Source organism: Citrus sinensis, chromosome 6 (genome assembly GCF_022201045.2).
Source record: "Citrus sinensis cultivar Valencia sweet orange chromosome 6, DVS_A1.0, whole genome shotgun sequence".
Lineage (NCBI taxonomy): Eukaryota > Viridiplantae > Streptophyta > Magnoliopsida > Sapindales > Rutaceae > Citrus > Citrus sinensis.
In genome coordinates, this window is record NC_068561.1 from 16,738,489 (window position 1) to 16,757,820 (window position 19,332).

Consider the following 19,332-nt stretch of genomic DNA (forward strand, 5'->3'; position numbering starts at 1 on the left):
AGTTTAATGATCCTGATAACTAGTTCTTGGTCATGATTTCATATTTATTAGTCATTAATTAGATGATTTTCATGGTTGCAAGTTAATAATCTCATGTTTCATGTTTATTGCACCAAGTTTCAAGTTCCTTTGATTTCAAGTTTAATAGTTTATGTATCAAACTAATGGTCATGGTTTTATGTTTATTGGTCTATTAATTAGATGATTTTAATGGTTGTAAGTTAATGATCTCAGATTTCATATTTATTGCACTACGTTTTAAATTCCTTTGATTTCAAATTTAATAGTGTAGGTATCGAGTTAGTGATTCTGATTTCATATTTATTAGTCTATGATAATAAGTTAATGATCTCAAATTTCATATTCATTATCCGAAATTTCAAATTCCTTTTATTTCAATTTTAATGGTTACACTTTCGTATTTATTGGTCAACTAAACAATTCTATAGGTTTCAGGTTTTATAATTTTTTATTATTATTTATTATTTAAATTCATCTCAACCGGTGGATTCAAACACACTCAACTGATTCGTTTTGGAAAATCGAAAAACTAAAATCAAATCAGACCCCACCCAACGTGACCAATGTTCGTCACTCATATCATCAACTCCAAAACCAAACCATTCACCGTACCTCCCCCTATTTAATGATTAATCCCCTCGCCACATATTCCCTCACCCTCGCCGCCTTACAAATTAACATCTCTTCCTTCGCAACACTTTTTCCTTCTCGCTGTCGGCGTAATGGCAGGTACCGGAGTGGTGGCGGTCTACGGTAATGACGGCGCTATAACGGAGACTAAAAAATCTCCATTCTCCGTTAAAGTCGGTCTAGCTCAGATGCTTCGAGGCGGCGTTATAATGGACGTCGTTACTCCCGAGCAAGCGCGAGTCGCGGAAGAGGCTGGTGCGTGCGCCGTCATGGCTCTTGAGCGCGTCCCCGCCGATATCCGCTCGCAAGGCGGCGTGGCTCGCATGTCTGACCCGCAACTTATCAAGGAAATCAAACAGTCCGTCACCATCCCCGTCATGGCCAAGGCTCGTATTGGTCACTTCGTCGAAGCTCAAATTCTCGAAGCTATTGGGATCGATTACGTCGACGAGAGCGAAGTCTTGACTCCCGCCGACGAAGAGAATCACATCAACAAGCACAACTTTCGTATCCCCTTCGTATGCGGCTGCCGGAACTTGGGGGAAGCTTTGAGGAGGATTCGCGAAGGCGCGGCGATGATAAGAACGAAGGGCGAGGCCGGAACGGGGAATATTATCGAAGCGGTGAGGCACGTGCGGTCTGTGATGGGGGATATTAGGGTTCTGAGGAACATGGACGATGACGAGGTGTTCACTTTCGCAAAGAAGATAGCGGCGCCGTACGACTTGGTGATGCAGACGAAGCAGCTGGGGCGGTTGCCGGTGGTGCACTTCGCAGCGGGAGGAGTGGCGACGCCGGCGGATGCAGCGATGATGATGCAACTTGGATGCGACGGAGTGTTTGTCGGGTCGGGCGTGTTTAAGAGCGGGGACCCGGTGAAGCGGGCCCAGGCAATTGTACGGGCGGTGACTCATTACAGTGACCCGGAGGTGTTGGCGGAGGTGAGCTGCGGGTTGGGCGAGGCCATGGTGGGTCTTAATTTGAGTGACCACAAGGTTGAGAGGTTCGCTAGTCGCTCCGAATAAATGAAAGAGATGAGGTCCCGAAGCCCTTTATTAATCATTATCTGTAAGCTTTTTCCTTTTTCTTTAAATCTTATGTAGTAAGCGGGATTCAAACTTCAAACCGCAGTAGTTGTCGTAATGTTTTCTTTGGGTGTTAGTTCAATTTACACAACTTGTCAATTGAAAACTCTGTTCTTCTTTACCAATATGAATATTTTACGCTCGGAATGTTTGTTGCGGAGGTTGATGATATGCCTGGCTTTTTTTCAATAATGAAAATATATGCAGCAAGGATCTTTTTTTTTTTTTTTTTAAATATGATCTAAAGACCATGATGTATCTCATGCTATGTGTTTGCTTTATGCCGTTGATTCATTGACTGGGAGTTATGACTAAATTTTCTGCAGTTCGAACTTTTTGGTAATTGTCGCATCTGCAATGTAGGCAGCAGTATTAAGATTTGCATGGTCAGTGTTGGTCGATTGTTTAATAATGCAGATGTGTAACAATGTTCTTTCAAAGGGATGCTGTTGTATTAAGTTGTTTGTCCATTCTTTTTCTGTTCCCGTGTATGCAATATCCTTTTCCTATGTCTATAGTGCGACTGAGTAATGTAATGCTACTGCTCCTTATACTTTTGCTGTTCATTTCAACATTTCTTTCTATATCTTTGCCCTTTGTTTGAATTGGTTGTTGGTATATTATGTTCTCCAAAGTTAAAAGACAGATTACTGGTGGACAGATTTTTCAGTGTGGGATTCGTGGTGGGGGAGCTCATTTGAAGTTTGAAGAAATCTTCGAGTTGTCGCATTGTTGCAGGATCAGCCCTTTTCCACAAATATTTGTATAATGCTTGTTTGTGTTTACAGTTTAGTTTAAATCCAATGTGATGCAAATAGACTAATTGGCGTTTAATAATTCTGTTAACCGTTTGTCATGAACATTAAGAATTAACGCCTGTTGTATTGTAGCACTATTCCCAAATAGTGTTACATCAATTGAACTCTTAAAAGAGCTATTCTCTTGAAGAAAATATTAGATATTAGCCCAAGTAGCCATGCTGTTTGGTTGGTGTCATTTTACTGCAAGTAGCAATCCTTTTTTTTTTTTTTTAATTCAATTAATGCCTGATTCTCCTATTGGCTGGTGAAATGAAACTTATTCGGAGCATTGTCGAAGAGAATTATTTCCTAGTTTCATATACAGGATAAGCACGCATTCTTTCTATTACAATCAGATCAGGGAATTCAGATTTAATAGATGCAGGGTAGTGCCTTACAGATCTAACTTGGTAGCTGAAATTTTGGCTTTAAATGAGCATCATGATCTCTAGTGAAAATAAAACAGATACAATGGCCAAGTGCTGCCTTCTCATACCGCAAATGTCCACCATATGAAAAGCTTAACGAGCCCTTACGATCAAAATCGCTATTGCTCTGCCAAGCAACATCAATGATAGGAAAAGCCGACCGAAAGGCGCTCGCTCTAAGCATCATTTCCTGGTTAATCACTCTTGCCCACAGCTTGGAGTAGCAGCAGCAATCGAAGAAAGTAATACGACACGCCTCCAATTGTAGCATACTGCAGCTTCTCTTTCCCTTCAATTTCTGGGAAATCACCTTCGATAGCTCGATTAAATCCTCCGGCCAACCACCCCAAATTCCTGTATCCTCCTTCATACAACTTTGAAGCAGCCATCATTGACCTGATGCCAAGGCAAACTGGTTAAAAACAAAGATTAATGAAAGGCTATAGCGTCCAAAAACTTCGTACAAGATATTAAATTCTCACCTTAGCCCTTCACCACAGGCTACAAGGAGCTTACTCTTTTTATCAGGAACTGCAGCCTCAACTTGCCGAACAAAGTTGGGATTAAACATGGTGAACTTTTGGCCAGTCCATAACCCGATGTAGCCAAAATGAACCCATTTCTTCAGAAGAGTGATGGCGCTATAGTCCTTGTCCTCGACGAATAGTGGCACATGCAGTGACCCTTTGACTCTTGCTTTTTCCGTCTCCCAAACCGGCCTGATATCCAAGAGCATTAATCCTTCTTTCATGGCTGCAGCAGCTTCCTTCGGCGTAAAGGGCTGTATGGCACCTGATTGTATTAGCTGCCGGGCATTGCTAGCTTTTGCATTGATTTGAAGTGATTTGGTTTTTCCGGTTGTGAAGATGAGTTGCTTGTTTTGATCTGCATGCTTCAGAGCTGATGCGTAGAAGTGGTTCGGTTGAATTGCCATCACTGCTGCTCTCTTATCTTTTGAACCAGAAGAATCCGATGCAACAATCTTATTTTGGAATATTTCTCTAACCCCTTTCAATTTTTATTATTTAATAAACACCATTTGATTTCTTATATCTTTTCATGGACATCCATATTTATAATTGATTTTTAGGAAACTGTTCACTGCACTGCCGAGTACACTTAAAATCCTCAAAAAGAAAAAAAAGAAAAAAATCCTTTATATTTTGTATTTCTCTTAGCAAAATGCAAATAATTTTTTTTTTAATCATGTTCTATGTGCCACTATCATGAAGATTATGTGTAATGGTGCCATTTAATTAGTGAAAACTGTCCAATAAATTCTTTATTTGAAATTGAATAAAATATATTAAAAATTAAAAAAAAAGTTTCGGTAGTCATTTTGGCAAGCATTTCAAACAAACAAACGACATGTATTCTCTCTTTGTCTTTCTTTTTTTTTTTCTTTTTTTGAGTTTAATGAGTGGTTAAATTGATATATATATATATTTTACCTTTATTTACAATCAAATTAATGTTTTTCGCGAGATTTAGAAAACAAGAAAAGATATCCTAATCTTCAAATAAAAGAAAAATAAAATAATAAATAACATGTTATTCTTATTTTTTTTTGACAAGATGTTATTCTTATTTTATTTTGTAATAAAATAATAAATTAACGGATTCATTTTTTTTAAAGAACATTTTTAAGTTTCGGAAAACATGAAAAATAATTCTGTTGGGGTAACCACCGTATCAAAGTAACTGAACCCTAAGCAAAGGTGTCTCCTCCCTCCAAAATTCTCCTAGGATCATAAACTGAACCCTAGACCTGAGGTTTTTGATTTAGAACAACAATGGTGGGAATGACGAATTCAAATTCAAGAGAAAAATACTTGAGTCTAGTGTATTCAGTTAAGGCAGCCATTAACTTACCTTCGAAACTCGAATACTTGCGTCGGCTAAAGCAAGCTTTGCTTGATGAAGAAAACGCTCTTTTAATTTCCGAAATTATCCCTTGTTTCTTCGACCTCTTTTCCGATTCGTTCGCTCCGGTTCGCAAATTTGCCACCGAGTACGCCTTACTAAAACTCTGGCTTAATTTCGCCTGGTTGACTGACATTTTCATTGAGTTATCAATTTGTTGTTATCTTTTGATTTTAGGGTTATTGGTGAAGTTGGATTGAAGCACGTGCAACTTGTACCAGAAATTGTGCCTGTTTTAATCAGTGTTTTAGATGATGCTACGCCTGCAGTTGCTCGGCAAGCTATAACTTCTGGACTTGATTTGTTTCGATTCACTCTTGAAAAAGTTGCTATCCAGGTAGGTTTGAGATTCAGTTAATAACTTGATACCTCATTTTAATTCTTGGAAGTTAATCATTTTTTGCCATTTTGTTTATATATCTATCGTGTCGCTTCATCAATGCTTCCTTCTGTTTATAGCTGAAGGTGGTGTGATGTACCTAGTGCTAAGAAGCGAGATAGAACAGTAGCTGTTAACTGATGTTGAGTATGTTAAAAATTGAATTTAAGGATGTTTGTAATTGTTGTGCTTCTGCTTGATTATGAAAACAGAGCAGCTAATGTGTTTGGTAAACACCTCAATTTACCTGGCTGCTAATATTTACCAGCCACTCGTACACATTGATTTGCTGCTGGGGATAAATAGCTGTAACACCTCAATCAAATGTACCATTAGTGTTATAGACTTATTGCTGCAAGTCACATGATGTTCTGATATTGTCAAATCAGTAATATATAATAAATTGCACACTTGCCTTTGTAAATTTTTAGGGTTTACATTCCAGTGATTTGGACAGTTCACTTGAGTCATCCTGGGAATGGATGTTGAAGTTCAAGGATAAAGTATACTCAATAGCTTTTCAGGTAAACATTTATTTCTTAATGAAAACATACAATTTGGTTTTTTGTGTTCTCTTTTTCACTGCAACATCTTTTGAACAGCCAGGAGGTGGTGGGGTAAGATTGCTAGCTCTGAAGTTTGTAGAAGCAGTTATTCTTCTGTACACACCTGATCCTAATGGCTCACTAAAGCCCCCTTCTGATGAAGGTAATGAATTCATCAATCATTTTCGGACTTTGCAAACAAGACTGATATCCCTTTTGATATTCCATTTTACTTCCATCAACAATGTTTTATTTACTTATTCTTGTATCGTAGAAAATCTTGTAGAATTTAATATATCTTGGCTTCGTGGGTGCCATCCTCTACTTAATGTTGGAGATTTGTCAATAGAAGCCAGCGAAAAGTTGGGATTATTGCTTGATCAGCTTAGGTCTCCAACTGTGAAATCTCTCAGTAGCTTAGTGGTTGTTGTGCTTATTAATAGGTATGTGGTCTATCCTAGTTGTATTCTTAAGCACGTGCAATTCTTTTGATTAGGGAAGTACTTGTCATCAATATTCTTTATTACTATTTATTTTTTTAATACTTCTTTTCAGTCTTTCAGCAATAGCGAGGAAAAGACCTCCATATTATGGACGCATTTTGCCAGTTTTACTTGGTCTGGATCCTCCAACCTCTGTCATAGAAGGGATGCATATTTCTGGTCCACAACATGCTCTAAAAAATGCCCTCCTTGCCTGCTTGAAATGTACACATCCGGGTGCTTCACCGGTATTTCATTTACACTAAATATATTGATTCTTTTATGCGAATGGGTCCGGATATTATTTAAGCTACTGCACCAAGTTTGTGTGTTTCTTCTTCGTGAATCAATATTATTATGAAGATAACGTTTCCTCAATTTCATGTAGATGCTCATAAGTTATGTCATGAGGCAGATTGAAGGAATGGTTCTCTAGATCTATTACGGCAGTCATTAAATTTTTTACATGCTTTTCCTTTCAATACAGAAGATAACAGTCCATTACAAATATACAATTTTTTTTACTGTGATAATGAATTTAATTTCTTCAAATTTGCTGTAAAGTGCATCCTCTGCATTTAAGTTACCTTTCTCATTCAGTTAAAATCCATTGTGTTAGGTATTAAAGCACATGGGAATTTGATGGTAGTAGATTTTGCCTTCCAGGCTTTTGAATGTATTGGCAATTGTGACTTTAAAATTGCTTGAGATTTTTATCTTACTTTGCTATGATTAATTGGGGAGAATATCCATGGATTTCAATGATTGGTTGCTCACTTGGCATGTTAAAATCTCTTCATTAATTACTAAGTGTACTTTCTTCTCTAATCTTTTTCATAGACAAGACTAATGGGTGCTGTAATTTCTGGATTTCTTTAGTGGAGGGATCGGTTAGTTGGTGCCCTGAAAGAGATGGAAGCTGGAGATTTGGCAGAGAATGCCCTAAAACAATTTTCCAAAGCTAATGGAAATGTAGAAGAGAAAGATGATATGCCAGCTAAGGTACCTGTCATTCTTTAAAATTTTTTGGATTCATGTTAATGTACATGTAGATTGATTTGTACATTTGTACATGCATAAAGATTTTTGGATGTCTGGAGCCTTTCTGATCATGGCATTAATATTTTACAGGAAGAGAAGCCCTCGAATAGAACATGTGATGCTGTGCAAAGTAACTTGGGAAGAAAGAGATCTGGGGCAGATGATGGTTGTGACCTGGAAGGAGATGATGATGTATCTGGAAAACGTGCTAGACCAACACCTAGTGACTCAGAAGCACTATCTCAAGATCATCGTCCTTCAACTGGGTCAACCTATAACAAAGGAAACAGTGATTCTGGTCCTGTGCAGCAGCTTGTTGCCATGTTTGGTGCCTTGGTTGCTCAAGGTGAAAAAGCTGTTTCATCTTTGGAGATACTTATTTCAAGTATCTCAGCTGACTTGCTAGCCGAGGTAGTGATGGCCAATATGTGTAACCTTCCCCCCTACCTTCCTCAAGCTGAAGGAGATGAAGAATCAGTGTTGAACATGAGTATAGTTGGCAGTGACACTGGAGCCAAGTATCCAGCATCGTTTGTGGCTAATGTTCTTTCACTTTCAAGTAGCTTCCCACCAGTAGCTTCACTTCTAGACGCGCATCAGCCAATTTCCAGTGATATAGGGGTAAAATGAACTTCAATGGCTCTGATGTTTATATAAATACTCCTGTCTGACTCTGAATTTGATTATTTTCTTATTGAAATTATTACATTTACTGGAATAGCAGAAACTGCAAAAGGAGGAAGAGCTTCATGCTGCAGATGGGGATGATGGCGCTTCTGTAGATGATGGCATAAGTCATGTAGCTGGAAATGCAATGCTGCCTCCTGGTTCACTGGCTAATTCTGATGTTTTGCCTGTGACAGAGAATGCTGATTCATCTGTTTCAGCTGGTCTCCATGCTATAGGAAATATAGAGAGTGATATTCCTGGTCTAAGTTCTTCTGGTCGTAATGATGGATTTTCCGAAACCTTGGTTGCTTCCTCGTCAGCTACTACTGATTTAGAAGATGCCAGTCAAGAGCAAGTTACAAGTGGAAGGTCACCTCTGGATCTTCCGTCGGTATCAACAGATAGGTCAGACGAGCTTAGTTCAAAAGCAGCTATTACAGACACACAGAGCCTTATTTCCTCAACAGCAACCTCTGTTAGTTTGCCTTCTCATTTTGTACTGCCAAAGATGTCAGCACCTGTTGTTGAACTCTCTGATGAACAGAAGGATCAATTACAAAAATTATCTTATATTCGCATTGTTGAAGCATATAAGCAAATAGCAGTTGCTGGGGGTTCCCAAATCCGCTTATCTTTACTTGCTTCTTTAGGTGTCGAGGTACTAGTTCGGGCTTATTAAATAGTCTTATTACCCGTTATTTGCTGCTTATAAGTTGTCTGATATTGCGATTGCTTGTTGAGTTCGTTAGCTGTTAGTTATCTATAATTTTTAGTGTCTGATTTTTCTGCGTAGTAATTTTTTATTTCTCTGTATCAGTAAGGTTGATACTCCCATTGTTTTTTTATCTCTGCATTTTTAAAGAGATTATTTTGTTTGTCTGTATGCATAATATTGTTTATAAAAAGTTGTTTCAAATTATGCTTTCACGAGATTCTTCTCCTTCCTTGAATCTAATGTTTCCAATCTGTTTTATTTGACATTTTATGACCCATTTACTATGCTAAGCAATTGATATTGCTTACAGAAAGTATGGCTACTAGTAACTTCTTAGCTTTTTCATATTAATGTTTCGGTTCACTGGGGCTTGAGAATTTTCGGTTCATTCAGTATGCGGCAACCACTCCAGTTTGAAATAAAATATCCCCAGAACTTTTTCATCTATAACTGTCTATATATTTGTTTTATTAAATTTTTGTTAATTCTTTCTATCCTCTGCAGTTCCCCTCGGAGTTAGAACCATGGAAATTGTTGCAGGAGCACATCTTGTCTGATTATGTGAATCATGAGGTAAATTGCAGTCGAGCGTTTCTTAATGATCAGATATTGCTAAGGTTACCGTCCAACCCAAAAAAAAAAAAAAAAGATATTGCTTTGGTTGTTTACTGGATACAAAACTTTTGTAAAGGTCTTTGTTCTCTCTTTGCTCGTGTATATCAATATATTTTTCTATTTTCTTAGTGCAATTATATGTAATCATAAGATTTCGAAGACATCCTGAAATGCAACACGTTTTGGGTCCTTAAATTCTATTTGAAAGAGCCGTCTAGTTGACAATGGCTTGTAAAAATTTGATGCACCAGTATAGAATGGTAGATAGTTGGCATCCATGATGTTTGCACTATAGCGGAGCTCCAGGTGCAGTAAAATGACTAGAGTTATTCAGTATGAGATGATCATTTTAAAATTTCAGATGTTTTGGTTTAACACACTGATGGCGGCAGGGTGTAAGATTAATTAACCACTTTGCTTAGCAATATAGTCTTAAGATTATTCTCCTGCTGTTTGTTTTGTTACTTTATCACTACATTTTAATTGACAAGCATCTCTGGACGTCTTCAGGGACACGAGTTGACATTGCGTGTGCTCTATAGGTTATTTGGCGAGGCAGAAGAGGAACATGACTTCTTTTCTTCTACAACTGCTGCTTCTGCATATGAAATGTTCCTTCTTACTGTGGTTTGTATATACTGTCCAAACTTGTTTTCCTTTCTTTTCTTTCTGTGCATAATTTTTTTTTCTTGTTTTTCTTTTTAATGCAGGCTGAAACACTTAGAGATTCTTTTCCACCTACAGATAAATCCCTAAGTAGATTGCTTGGTGAAGTTCCTTATTTGCCAAAGTCAGTTCTGAAATTATTAGAGGGCTTATGTTTACTTGGAAGCTTCGATAAGGGTGAGAAGGAGTTACAAAGTGGAGACCGAGTTACTCAAGGTCTCAGTGCTGTGTGGAGCCTGATTTTGCTGAGGCCTCCTCTGCGAGAGGACTGCTTGAAAATTGCTTTGCTGGTATTTTTTAATTATCATGAACCATGTTATGAATACAAATGTTGTCTACTTGCACATTCTTTGCATGTTTTGCTTTTATTTATCATTAACCTAGCTGCTAAATGGCAATAAAGTTGGTGAAATAGATGTTCTTTGCCGGCAGTTCAACATTAGCAGTGTTTGAATCTGTTGATATCATCATGCTTAGACCTTTATGCTTGTTCACTTGTTTTTTGTTATGGCTTCAACTATGGTTGTTAGTTGATTCAACTGGTAAAATCTCTTGTGGTGGCGCAAGAGTTTGTGGATTGGGCCTGACTTACATGGGTGGGTAGTAGATTTGGTTACCATCATGCTACTTAAAAAAAAGAAAAAAAAAATGCCTGAACTCTTTTTGTTTTCTTTCTCTGTCTCGCTTTTAAGCAATAACTGCCTTTGATTTCTTCTGAATTGTGTACATCTGGTTTTCTGCCAATTGAACTTAACTTCTCTTTTACTTCTCAATTTGCCCCCCGAGGCTTGACTGAGTGGTTTTCAAGTAGCTTTCTTTGACTGGCCACCCAAGTTCAAATCCTGGGGGGAGGTAGGGGACTAAAAAATTGATTTGGGCTTAGCCACTCTCCTATTTTTTTTCTTTAAATTATTTACTTTGAATTTCTCTTTAATCCTGTCATTTTATTTGACTTTGAATTTTCTTTTACCTCTCAAAGAGTGCGGTTCATTGCTCAGAGGAAGTGCGAATGAAGGCAATACGACTGGTAATTATGCCTAACTTAGTATCGAAGCAAATTAGTTAGTGCCTCCCATGTTGTGTTTATAATATAAGATGTGTTTACTTTCCAGGTGGCGAACAAGCTTTATCCCTTGTCATCCATTGCTCAACAAATAGAAGATTTTGCCCAGGAAAGGTTGCTCTCTACAATAAATGGGGATGGCAAAGTGAAAAAGGATGCTGAAGTGTCAACCAATGGGCCGCAGAAGGTAAAGGTTGCATTGAGGATGTGAATCTTCACTTTGAGCTACTCAAATTGTGCAATGACTGAAAGCAATTTATTTGATTATTTATTTCTTGATAGTATGGAAGCAACTAAAAGTTGTCTTTGTTTGCTATACCAGTTTCCAAAATTGTATTGGAATGGATTCATCATTGTTAAGTTTCCAGTTTATTGCAGATAGGATACTTGTTTGGCAACTTGTCTAGTGCTAAATTATTATCAATCGTCATATATTATTTTAAAATGGGGAAAATGATGCTTCTTTCCTTTGACATGGATTCAACTAGAGAATCATAAGTGAAAGTAATTTATGTTATTATTTATTCTTTATCGTATGGAAGCAACTACAAGTTGTCTTTGCTTGCTATACCAGTTTCCAAAATTGTATTGGAATAGATTCATGATTGTTAAGTTTCAAGTTTATTGCAGATAGGATGCTTGTTTGGCAACTTGTCTAGTGCTAAATTATTATCAATTATCATGTATTTATTTTAAAATGGGGAAAAGATGTTCTTTTCTTTGACATGGGTTCAACAAGAAAACCATAAGTGAATGGATCATCAACTTGTATTTACTTCCAAGGTTTAAATCATGATGAATGCCCTTCTAAGGTATGAAACTGATGCATACATGCATAGTATTCATTATTTATGATATGCCCTTGCTTTTTGGGTTTTCTCTCTTAATCATTTTTTTCCCCATGTCCTGCTTACAAATGTGACTAATGTTCCGAGTGATATTGAAATAGTGACCTTATTGTTTATTGAACAGGATTCTGATTTGGAAAAGCCATCAAATGAGCTCATGTCAGGGAGCACTGTCAGTAAAGATATCTCCAGTGATATTCATCAGTCAAGCACGTCACCCAGCATGTCATCCCTTTCAATCCCTGAGGCTCAACGGTGCATGTCACTTTATTTTGCTCTCTGTACAAAGGTTCTGACTCTGCAATTTTAATCTTTCATTATTCTTGGTTAGTTTTCAATATCCTACAATGAAATTAATAGCGATGTTTCTTTCATTGACAGAAGCATTCTCTTTTCCGGGAAATATTTATTCTGTATAAAGATGCATCAAATGTGGTAAAGCAGGTTTGTTTGTTTGTTTGTTGTTGCGCCGCGCCCCCCCCCCCCCCCCCCCCCGGGCGGGCGGGCGCACGGGGAATTTAATTTAAAAATTGTTATAATTGTCATTTCTTCTCGGAGCACTTTCTTATTAGTTGTATTTTGCAGGCTGTCCAACGTCACATCCCTATTCTGGTTCGTACTATCGGCTCATCATCTGAACTTCTTGAAATTATCTCAGATCCTCCAGGTGGAAGCGAAAGCCTGTTGATGCAGGTTTGATAATTAAACACCCATGTAGTTTCGCAACACCAAAATAAAGATCAAAATGGCTATACCTGATTTCCTTTTTCTTCTGCCTCCCCTTCTCCTGTTGCATCAGGTTTTGCATACATTGACTGATGGGACAATTCCTTCTCTGGAATTGATATTTACTATTAAAAAGTTGTATGATTCCAAATTAAAGGTATAAGTGGTTTGTTTTCTCTTTTAGATGAATTGAGAGCATTGACTAATATATACGTGATTTTGCTCATTTCAGGATGTAGAAATTCTATTTCCAATATTGCCATTCTTGCCGGGAGATGAGGTATTCCCATTCAGATTTCACGATGGGATCTTTTTCCTTCCTTTATTGGTGTTTGTCGAATGTCTTTTTGTTTCTCTGGCTTTAGATTATTTTAATAGTTTGGTTTGTTTAGATCTTGGTGATATTTCCCCATCTTGTGAGTCTTCCCCAAGACAAATTCCAAGCAGCACTTGCTCGTATACTACAGGTGTCTTGTGTTTCATCTTGGAATAGTTGTATTCTCTTGGTATTTCGAGTGTTTTAACTAATTCTTAATGCTATGCTATGTTTTAACTTGAAATATTGTTATCCAGGGATCATCTAATTCAGGTCCAGTGCTCTCTCCAGCTGAAGTCTTAATAGCTATTCATGGGATTGATCCTGACAAAGATGGAATTCCCTTGAAAAAGGCATTTTTCTTTCTTTCTTTCTTTCTTTCTTTCTTCAAAACCTTACCAACTCACGTGAGTGAATAACCCAATGATGTTATTTTTTATCAGGTTACAGATGCATGTAATGCTTGTTTTGAGCAAAGGCAGATCTTCACCCAACAAGTTCTTGCTAAAGTCTTGAATCAATTGGTTTGTACCATCCTGTACTTTTCAACTTGTATACTGGAGCTTTCTGTCAGATTTAGCTTAAAACTCTGATGAACAATGTTTGCTCCGTAGGTTGAGCAGATTCCCCTTCCCTTATTGTTCATGCGTACGGTATTACAAGCAATTGGTGCTTTTCCAGCACTGGTAAGAATTCACCCCCAGGTTTTCATTTATTGAAAGAAGGAATTGCAGTTCTAATACTACTATGAATTATTAGGAGTCAAATAAAATAGTAATGGTACACATGCTGATTCATAGTCAATTTTAGCACTAAAAGTTCCTAGATAAGTAGAAAGAATAATTTCTGTGCATAATTGGCAAGTCAGCTTTCTGATGATCAAAAACTGCTATGTAATCCCTAATTTAGTTGTCGAAGAGAGTTGGATCCTTGTTTTCCCCATTCCCTATGTTGAATGCTACATTCAGTTGGATTAATGTTAGAGGAAAATAAACTTGTATACTTAGATGAGATATCTATGATTTACCGTTAAATCTTTTAAAATGTTGTAGGTGGACTTTATAATGGAGATCCTTTCTCGTCTTATAACCAAACAGGTGACTTTTTATCTCAAAATGCTGATGATGATCGTTAGATGGTTTGGGCTTGTTTTATGATTTTCATTAAAACAACTGTAACAGATATGGAAGTACCCTAAGTTGTGGGTTGGGTTCTTGAAGTGTGCACAGTTGACACAGCCTCAGTCATTCAATGTGTTGCTTCAGGTACATTTTGTTTTTCTTGGTACTAAGCGTGAGTAGCTAATTACTCCATCTCAATATTTAATTGCTCTAACAATATAGTTCTTCTTGGCATCTTCGTCAATCCCCGCTTTACAGGATATTGCTTCCCCTTTGTTATATGCCCTTTTTTTCTTTTTCTATTTTACCAAAATTTCTGTGCGCACGCGTGTGTTTGTATGAACCGGTGCATTTGCTTAGGATTTGTAATTTTGGTATGAAAAAAGACACGTGAATATAACCGGAGCAGTTTAGGTTCATAGGAGAGAAGCACTCTGATTAAAACATAATCAATTCTACAGTTCAAGACATAGAATGAGGTGAAGAACATTTATATAAATTACATTGATGAGAAATGAAGAATTCCTGCATAGGATTGTGTGCTGGAACCTATGCACTCAAAGCATTACTTCTTCCCAGTGAAGTTGATTTGCATACTTACTACAATTATTTCCCTCAAACTTCCCATAGCAACTCTTCAGACAATCTTTATATTTGCTGAGATGTTTGTGGTATAGTGCTGCAGAAGAATCAACAGAATAAAATGAGTAATTTCATGCGTTAGCTCCATTTGCAATATGTCAATATAATTCAAGAAAAAAAATCCACTATTTCATGTCGCGTCTGAATGGAAAGAACTATTGTAATTCTTGGGCCTTATGTCCATGTAGAATAAAATTCTGCCACATGCTTTATTTACTTTATTGGTTTGGTGTACCACTGCACGTTTATTTCTCTATCTTATTTAGTTATGTGTCTTAGAACTTTAATATCAGTTATGCGTTTTGGAGCAAATTTTGTAGTTAGTTCTGACAGTGCTTTGTTGTCTCTAGCTTCCTCCACCGCAGCTGGAAAATGCATTGAATAGAATATCTGCCCTCAAGGCTCCTTTGGTCGCTCATGCTAGCCAACCAAATATCCGGTCCTCACTTCCAAGGTTCACTTCAAAAGAAAGTCCTTTTTTCCTATTGAAGAAATATGTTTTTATGCGAAAATTAAGAATTTTTTTAGAATGAAGTCTGCTTCTTGCCAATTTCTGATTGTAGTTTTGTGTTTTGCCACTTTTAGGTCGGTTTTGGCCGTTTTGGGAATTGCCTTGGATACTCAGACTTCAAGTCAGGCACAGACAAGTCAGGCACAAACAAGTCAGGGTCAGACTGGAGATATAAGCAACTCGGAGAAGGAGGCTGTGACAGAGAAATCTAAGGAAGAATCATCTGTTGCTAGCTGATAGGCTTAACAGTCATTCTGAGGTCTCACAACTTGATGCTTCAAAAAGTATCAGACGCCAAGCTAGCCATTGGTGACTTCAGCTACACAATTGGCCATCTAAGTTACCAAGTCCAAGAATTCCCTGCCTTGATCTTTCACTGTGTACATAAATGAGACGGAAAGAACGGAAGGCAGCGACATATATTTATAAACTGCACGATCACGCATCTATATGCTGTAGCAACATTGAAGAGGAGATTGCAGGAAGCATGCTTGACGTAAATTATGGCTAGGAAAACTGTCAGTTCAATAAATGCTGATAAATCTCAAGTCTCGTGTTCCAGGTTAGTTGTTTGGGAATAAGTTCAATATGTATTAAGCTTCTCATTAAACTGTTCTGAATCGCCATTAGTGATGGCAAAGGCACTCCCAAAGAGATCAGCCTGTATTGCACTGTAAGATTGGTCAGGTAGTTAACTGGAACATTTGGTGATGCTGCATTCAATTAATTATTTTGATTCTTACCAAATACAAATTTTCACAGCCTTTCAAACTATTGACACCTGATTGGAATTTACCTATTACAAAAGAACTATACACTGAACATTTTGATGAAGTTGCTAGTGGGAGATGCAACATCACTTGCAGATACTCCCAAACAAATATCAGCCCCCATGGCACCTATAACCTGATAACATACAACAAGTTGCATCGGCTTGTGGCAACAAGTGGCCATGTTAGTTGCATCAACAAAGGTGTCTGGGGAAGAATGGTAGAAATTCCTTATGGAAATCAATTATTTTACACTGTCAAAGCAGAAGCAGGTATTCCATGCATTTGAAACCATTCGGGCATGTGGAACCTCTCATGGAGCACGGGCCTAACATCCTTCTGGAGGGAGAGATGATTAAGGAGAGGGAGAAGGACCTCCAAAAGCTGTGCAAGGGGGAAAAAAGTTTAAAAAAAAAAAGGTTGTGAATTAATTGAATGTATGTAAGTCTAGACTATCCATAACAAAACCTATGAAATTCATCCGTGCAGAGAGAACAACAAACCTGATTATCATATGGTTGTCCGGTAGAGAATGGAATGCATGGGATTCCATTTAATGGTTGCAGCAAGAAACTGAATGGATTGTTATCTACAAGTACAACTCGGCAGAGATCTTTCGATAAACAAGACAGATCCTTGACATGTTCTCGATATTCCCTGTTTTACAAATTGGGAAAGTTTGAAAATATTGCTGGATCTAAGATTTAGTTTTCAGCTAGCATTGTCTAGCAATGTTACATACGAAAATTGGAAATTTTATTACTCTATTAGATGTGTAAAATTGAACTGCTCATTAATAATTGAAGCACAGCAAGCAATGACTATTTGTTTGATCTTTTCAGTTGGGCAGTCATTCATAAACTAATGGCAAATATAGTCAATTTAGGCCCCAACATACACTTTTTAACAACACCCGAGCTCATGCATTCTTAAAGTCCAGTAAGAAATGAGGCAAGGCCTCACAACAAAGCCTAAACACTCGAGCAAGCAAATTTTGACTGTACACAGCATCTGACAACGAACAGATTCCAAATTAACCACGTATCAACTACTCACACACTGATGAAATTCACCATTAAGTGTACTAATTGTGTGACACGCCCACCAAATTTCCAAATATTGGTAGTGTTTCTCTGCCAAAACCTTCCTAAGAGCAACCATCCCAATCAAATAAAATAGCTGAAAAATACAATCCAAAAGGTATCATCGGTTTACTGGGACTGATACTTACGTGCTAACAGTTGAAGGTCGATAAAGGCGAAGGCTAAATAGATTCTCCCTGTCTATTTTGTCGACAAGTGGTCTAGCATAACCTACAAAATGAACCAAGAGAAAGAAAATAAAATAAAATAAATATATATATACTAAGGTAAGAATCAGGACAAAGGTTTTGAAACTAGTGATATTCAAAACCTTCAAGGCCAGCAGTGAAGAGAACAAGGTCTGCAAATTCAGCAAGTTTTTTCAAGAATTCGTGCAGCCCCGGTCGTTCAAATACGGTAACATAATTAATCTTTGGTTTTCCATCACACTCCTTCAATCAAGAAACATAAAATTGACTACATGATCAGCACCTAACAACTTGAAAGTTAAAAGTGCAGATAGAAACCAGAAAGAGAGAAATGAGCGACAAACCTTGTCTGATGACACGCATTCCAATTCAAACAACTTCAACCCTGCTTCTGCTGCTTGAGCACGAATAATGGCAGGCAAACTAGAAGTCTCATAAGCACAAACTAGGGTTTCATCCAAGTCAAGAACCACCTACATCCAAAGTCCATTTATTAGAGCAGTTATTCCGCCAATGTAGCAAGTTTATTCCTCAGTAAGATATAACTTTGCTTTAAACAAAAATTTAACCATCTACTAGAAATGGAAAGACTAAAACACTGATGTTTTTACTTACTATAGTAGTAATCCAAAACCCCACCCCTCTTCCCCCCCAAATCTCCATATCAGCATACATAGCACCATCCATGTGTCAAACCCCCTTAATCAAAACATTTTTGCAAGTTAAATAAGAACAGGATTGTATAAAATTAGTAAAAATTAATCCTAATTCATTTCTTACTACAGCACTGAAATAATTTTAACAATAATTGACACCGCATATTCAGCAGCTAAGCCTATACAGTCTATCAAATCAGTAAAGGCCAAAGCCCTTCTTTCTTTTTTTTTTTGAGGAGAACAGAACCATTTAACTGTCTGACTAACAATCGACCCAAGCTAATAACAAAATCCATTTATTTACTATTTAAAATATATTTTTTTCTTACGAGCACCAAAAAGGGCTAAAAATGATTTTTTTTTTTTAAGTTGAGAAATTTAAAACAAAACCAGTAAACAAAGCTTACAGTGAGCTTCTCAATTTCTTGCCCATCGCCGCCGCCGCCACAATCATCACTAAGACCACCATCAAAGCTGACGTGGGCAGCGGCCGCCGCAGAAGACTCTTGAAGTGGGAGTTCAACAACAGGCAATGGCTTAAAAGAAGGCGAAGCAGAAGAAGAAGAAGAAGCAAGAAGAGAGCTGTAACTACTGCTACTGAGGCCAACTAAGTACGAAAAAAACGAAGGAGTGCCTCTCAGGATCTGAATGAAAACCTGCAAAATAAACCCCACCCAACTAACGAAGCCTCGCCATACTTGTACGGACCTCGGCTCACACACTTCGATCTGACCCATCTCCATTTCTGCCATTAAAGTAAAGCCCACAAAATTTGGGAGCTCCAAAATTTGGATCAAAGAAAGAAGAATGAGTGTTACTGTTGGTTGTGTTTTAATTTAAGTTTTGTATAGAGGGAGAATCTCGGAATTTCTTGGTTGTTGAGGTGGCTTTTATGGCTTTTTGTTGCCTCGACTAAGAGAAAATTGAAAGACAAGTCTTGTTTCGTAGTATTTTGTTTATTATTAATTCATTATTACTTTTTTTTTTTTTTTTTGGTTTTCATTTTTCTTTTCTACCAAAGCATTGGGAAGAATATTTTATTTTTTTCAACACTCAGTTTAGTTCAAAATATTGGAAAAGGGATATTATATAAACATATTATTTCATCTTCAAAAATGTATGACAATTAGATTTTATCACTTAACAGTTCAGTTATTATCGTTTTATTATTAAAATATTTTTAAAAAAATAACTAAACTCACCAGAATATTTAAAGAATTTCTAGTATAAAACCAAAACGCACCGTTTAATAAACCAAAATTGGTGGTCCTCCACCATTAAAAACAATACAGAAACAGCTCCTCCTTCGCTCTCTCTCTTCTCCTTCAAAAATTGGTGGTCCTTCACCATTAACGGATCAAGCATTATTTCAAAAATTTCGAGCTCATA

At 37.3% G+C, this 19,332-nt stretch overlaps 4 protein-coding genes across 7 annotated transcripts; 2 read left to right on the forward strand and 2 right to left on the reverse strand.

Annotated features, from left to right (window-relative positions):
- The first annotated feature begins 645 nt into the window (after nucleotides 1-645).
- Nucleotides 646-2,709, forward strand: LOC102608337 (probable pyridoxal 5'-phosphate synthase subunit PDX1). 3 transcript variants are annotated; one of them, XM_052443484.1, is made up of 2 exons: nucleotides 646-1,719; nucleotides 2,372-2,709. In XM_052443484.1, exon 1 carries the CDS (start codon nucleotides 744-746, stop codon nucleotides 1,674-1,676), a length of 933 nt encoding a protein of 310 aa, XP_052299444.1. In that variant the 5' UTR covers nucleotides 646-743; the 3' UTR covers nucleotides 1,677-1,719; nucleotides 2,372-2,709. The 3 variants fall into 3 exon arrangements, with proteins under 3 accessions (XP_052299444.1, XP_006481040.1, XP_015386742.1); XM_006480977.3 differs by having other exon boundaries at nucleotides 2,398-2,709; XM_015531256.3 differs by lacking the exon at nucleotides 2,372-2,709 and adding an exon at nucleotides 2,063-2,293.
- A 184-nt stretch (nucleotides 2,710-2,893) lies between these two features.
- LOC102608628 (rhodanese-like domain-containing protein 10) lies at nucleotides 2,894-3,982 on the reverse strand. Its single transcript, XM_006480978.4, has 2 exons — nucleotides 3,447-3,982; nucleotides 2,894-3,360 (listed from the first exon to the last, which is right to left on the reverse strand). Exons 1-2 carry the CDS (start codon nucleotides 3,896-3,898, stop codon nucleotides 3,159-3,161), a joined length of 654 nt encoding a protein of 217 aa, XP_006481041.1. The 5' UTR covers nucleotides 3,899-3,982; the 3' UTR covers nucleotides 2,894-3,158.
- A 617-nt stretch (nucleotides 3,983-4,599) lies between these two features.
- LOC102608920 (uncharacterized) lies at nucleotides 4,600-16,000 on the forward strand. Of its 2 annotated transcripts, none has more exons than XM_006480979.3 (27): nucleotides 4,600-4,975; nucleotides 5,065-5,224; nucleotides 5,698-5,790; nucleotides 5,869-5,974; nucleotides 6,086-6,254; nucleotides 6,367-6,541; nucleotides 7,173-7,295; nucleotides 7,425-7,955; nucleotides 8,059-8,661; nucleotides 9,223-9,291; nucleotides 9,844-9,960; nucleotides 10,044-10,289; nucleotides 10,979-11,026; nucleotides 11,112-11,249; nucleotides 12,035-12,199; nucleotides 12,292-12,354; nucleotides 12,496-12,603; nucleotides 12,710-12,793; nucleotides 12,869-12,916; nucleotides 13,029-13,103; nucleotides 13,210-13,305; nucleotides 13,396-13,476; nucleotides 13,567-13,638; nucleotides 14,005-14,049; nucleotides 14,134-14,217; nucleotides 15,066-15,169; nucleotides 15,301-16,000. In XM_006480979.3, the coding sequence occupies exons 1-27, from the start codon at nucleotides 4,758-4,760 to the stop codon at nucleotides 15,461-15,463; spliced, it is 3,984 nt and encodes a 1,327-aa protein (XP_006481042.1). In that variant the 5' UTR covers nucleotides 4,600-4,757; the 3' UTR covers nucleotides 15,464-16,000. The 2 variants fall into 2 exon arrangements, with proteins under 2 accessions (XP_006481042.1, XP_006481043.1); XM_006480980.3 differs by having other exon boundaries at nucleotides 6,098-6,254.
- Nucleotides 15,918-18,812, reverse strand: LOC102609403 (uncharacterized). Its single transcript, XM_006480981.4, has 6 exons — nucleotides 18,351-18,812; nucleotides 17,632-17,760; nucleotides 17,410-17,530; nucleotides 17,228-17,309; nucleotides 16,500-16,653; nucleotides 15,918-16,380 (listed from the first exon to the last, which is right to left on the reverse strand). Exons 1-6 carry the CDS (start codon nucleotides 18,693-18,695, stop codon nucleotides 16,246-16,248), a joined length of 966 nt encoding a protein of 321 aa, XP_006481044.1. The 5' UTR covers nucleotides 18,696-18,812; the 3' UTR covers nucleotides 15,918-16,245.
- Nucleotides 18,813-19,332: the final 520 nt, after the last annotated feature.

Excerpts from the sequence above, each read along its gene's own strand:
- LOC102608337 (XM_052443484.1), top strand. The coding sequence starts at position 744 with ATGGCAGGTACCGGAGTGGTGGCGGTCTACGGTAATGACGGCGCTATA.
- LOC102608628 (XM_006480978.4), bottom strand. The coding sequence starts at position 3,898 with ATGGCAATTCAACCGAACCACTTCTACGCATCAGCTCTGAAGCATGCA. Across the intron at positions 3,361-3,446 it reads GCCTGTGGTGAAGGGCTAAG|GTCAATGATGGCTGCTTCAA; the intron begins GTGAGAATTTAA and ends CCTTGGCATCAG.
- LOC102608920 (XM_006480979.3), top strand. The coding sequence starts at position 4,758 with ATGGTGGGAATGACGAATTCAAATTCAAGAGAAAAATACTTGAGTCTA. Across the intron at positions 6,542-7,172 it reads CACATCCGGGTGCTTCACCG|TGGAGGGATCGGTTAGTTGG; the intron begins GTATTTCATTTA and ends GGATTTCTTTAG. Across the intron at positions 14,050-14,133 it reads CTCGTCTTATAACCAAACAG|ATATGGAAGTACCCTAAGTT; the intron begins GTGACTTTTTAT and ends CAACTGTAACAG.
- LOC102609403 (XM_006480981.4), bottom strand. The coding sequence starts at position 18,695 with ATGGCAGAAATGGAGATGGGTCAGATCGAAGTGTGTGAGCCGAGGTCC. Across the intron at positions 17,761-18,350 it reads AAGAAATTGAGAAGCTCACT|GTGGTTCTTGACTTGGATGA; the intron begins GTAAGCTTTGTT and ends CTTTGGATGTAG. Across the intron at positions 16,381-16,499 it reads GACAACCATATGATAATCAG|CTTTTGGAGGTCCTTCTCCC; the intron begins GTTTGTTGTTCT and ends CCCCTTGCACAG.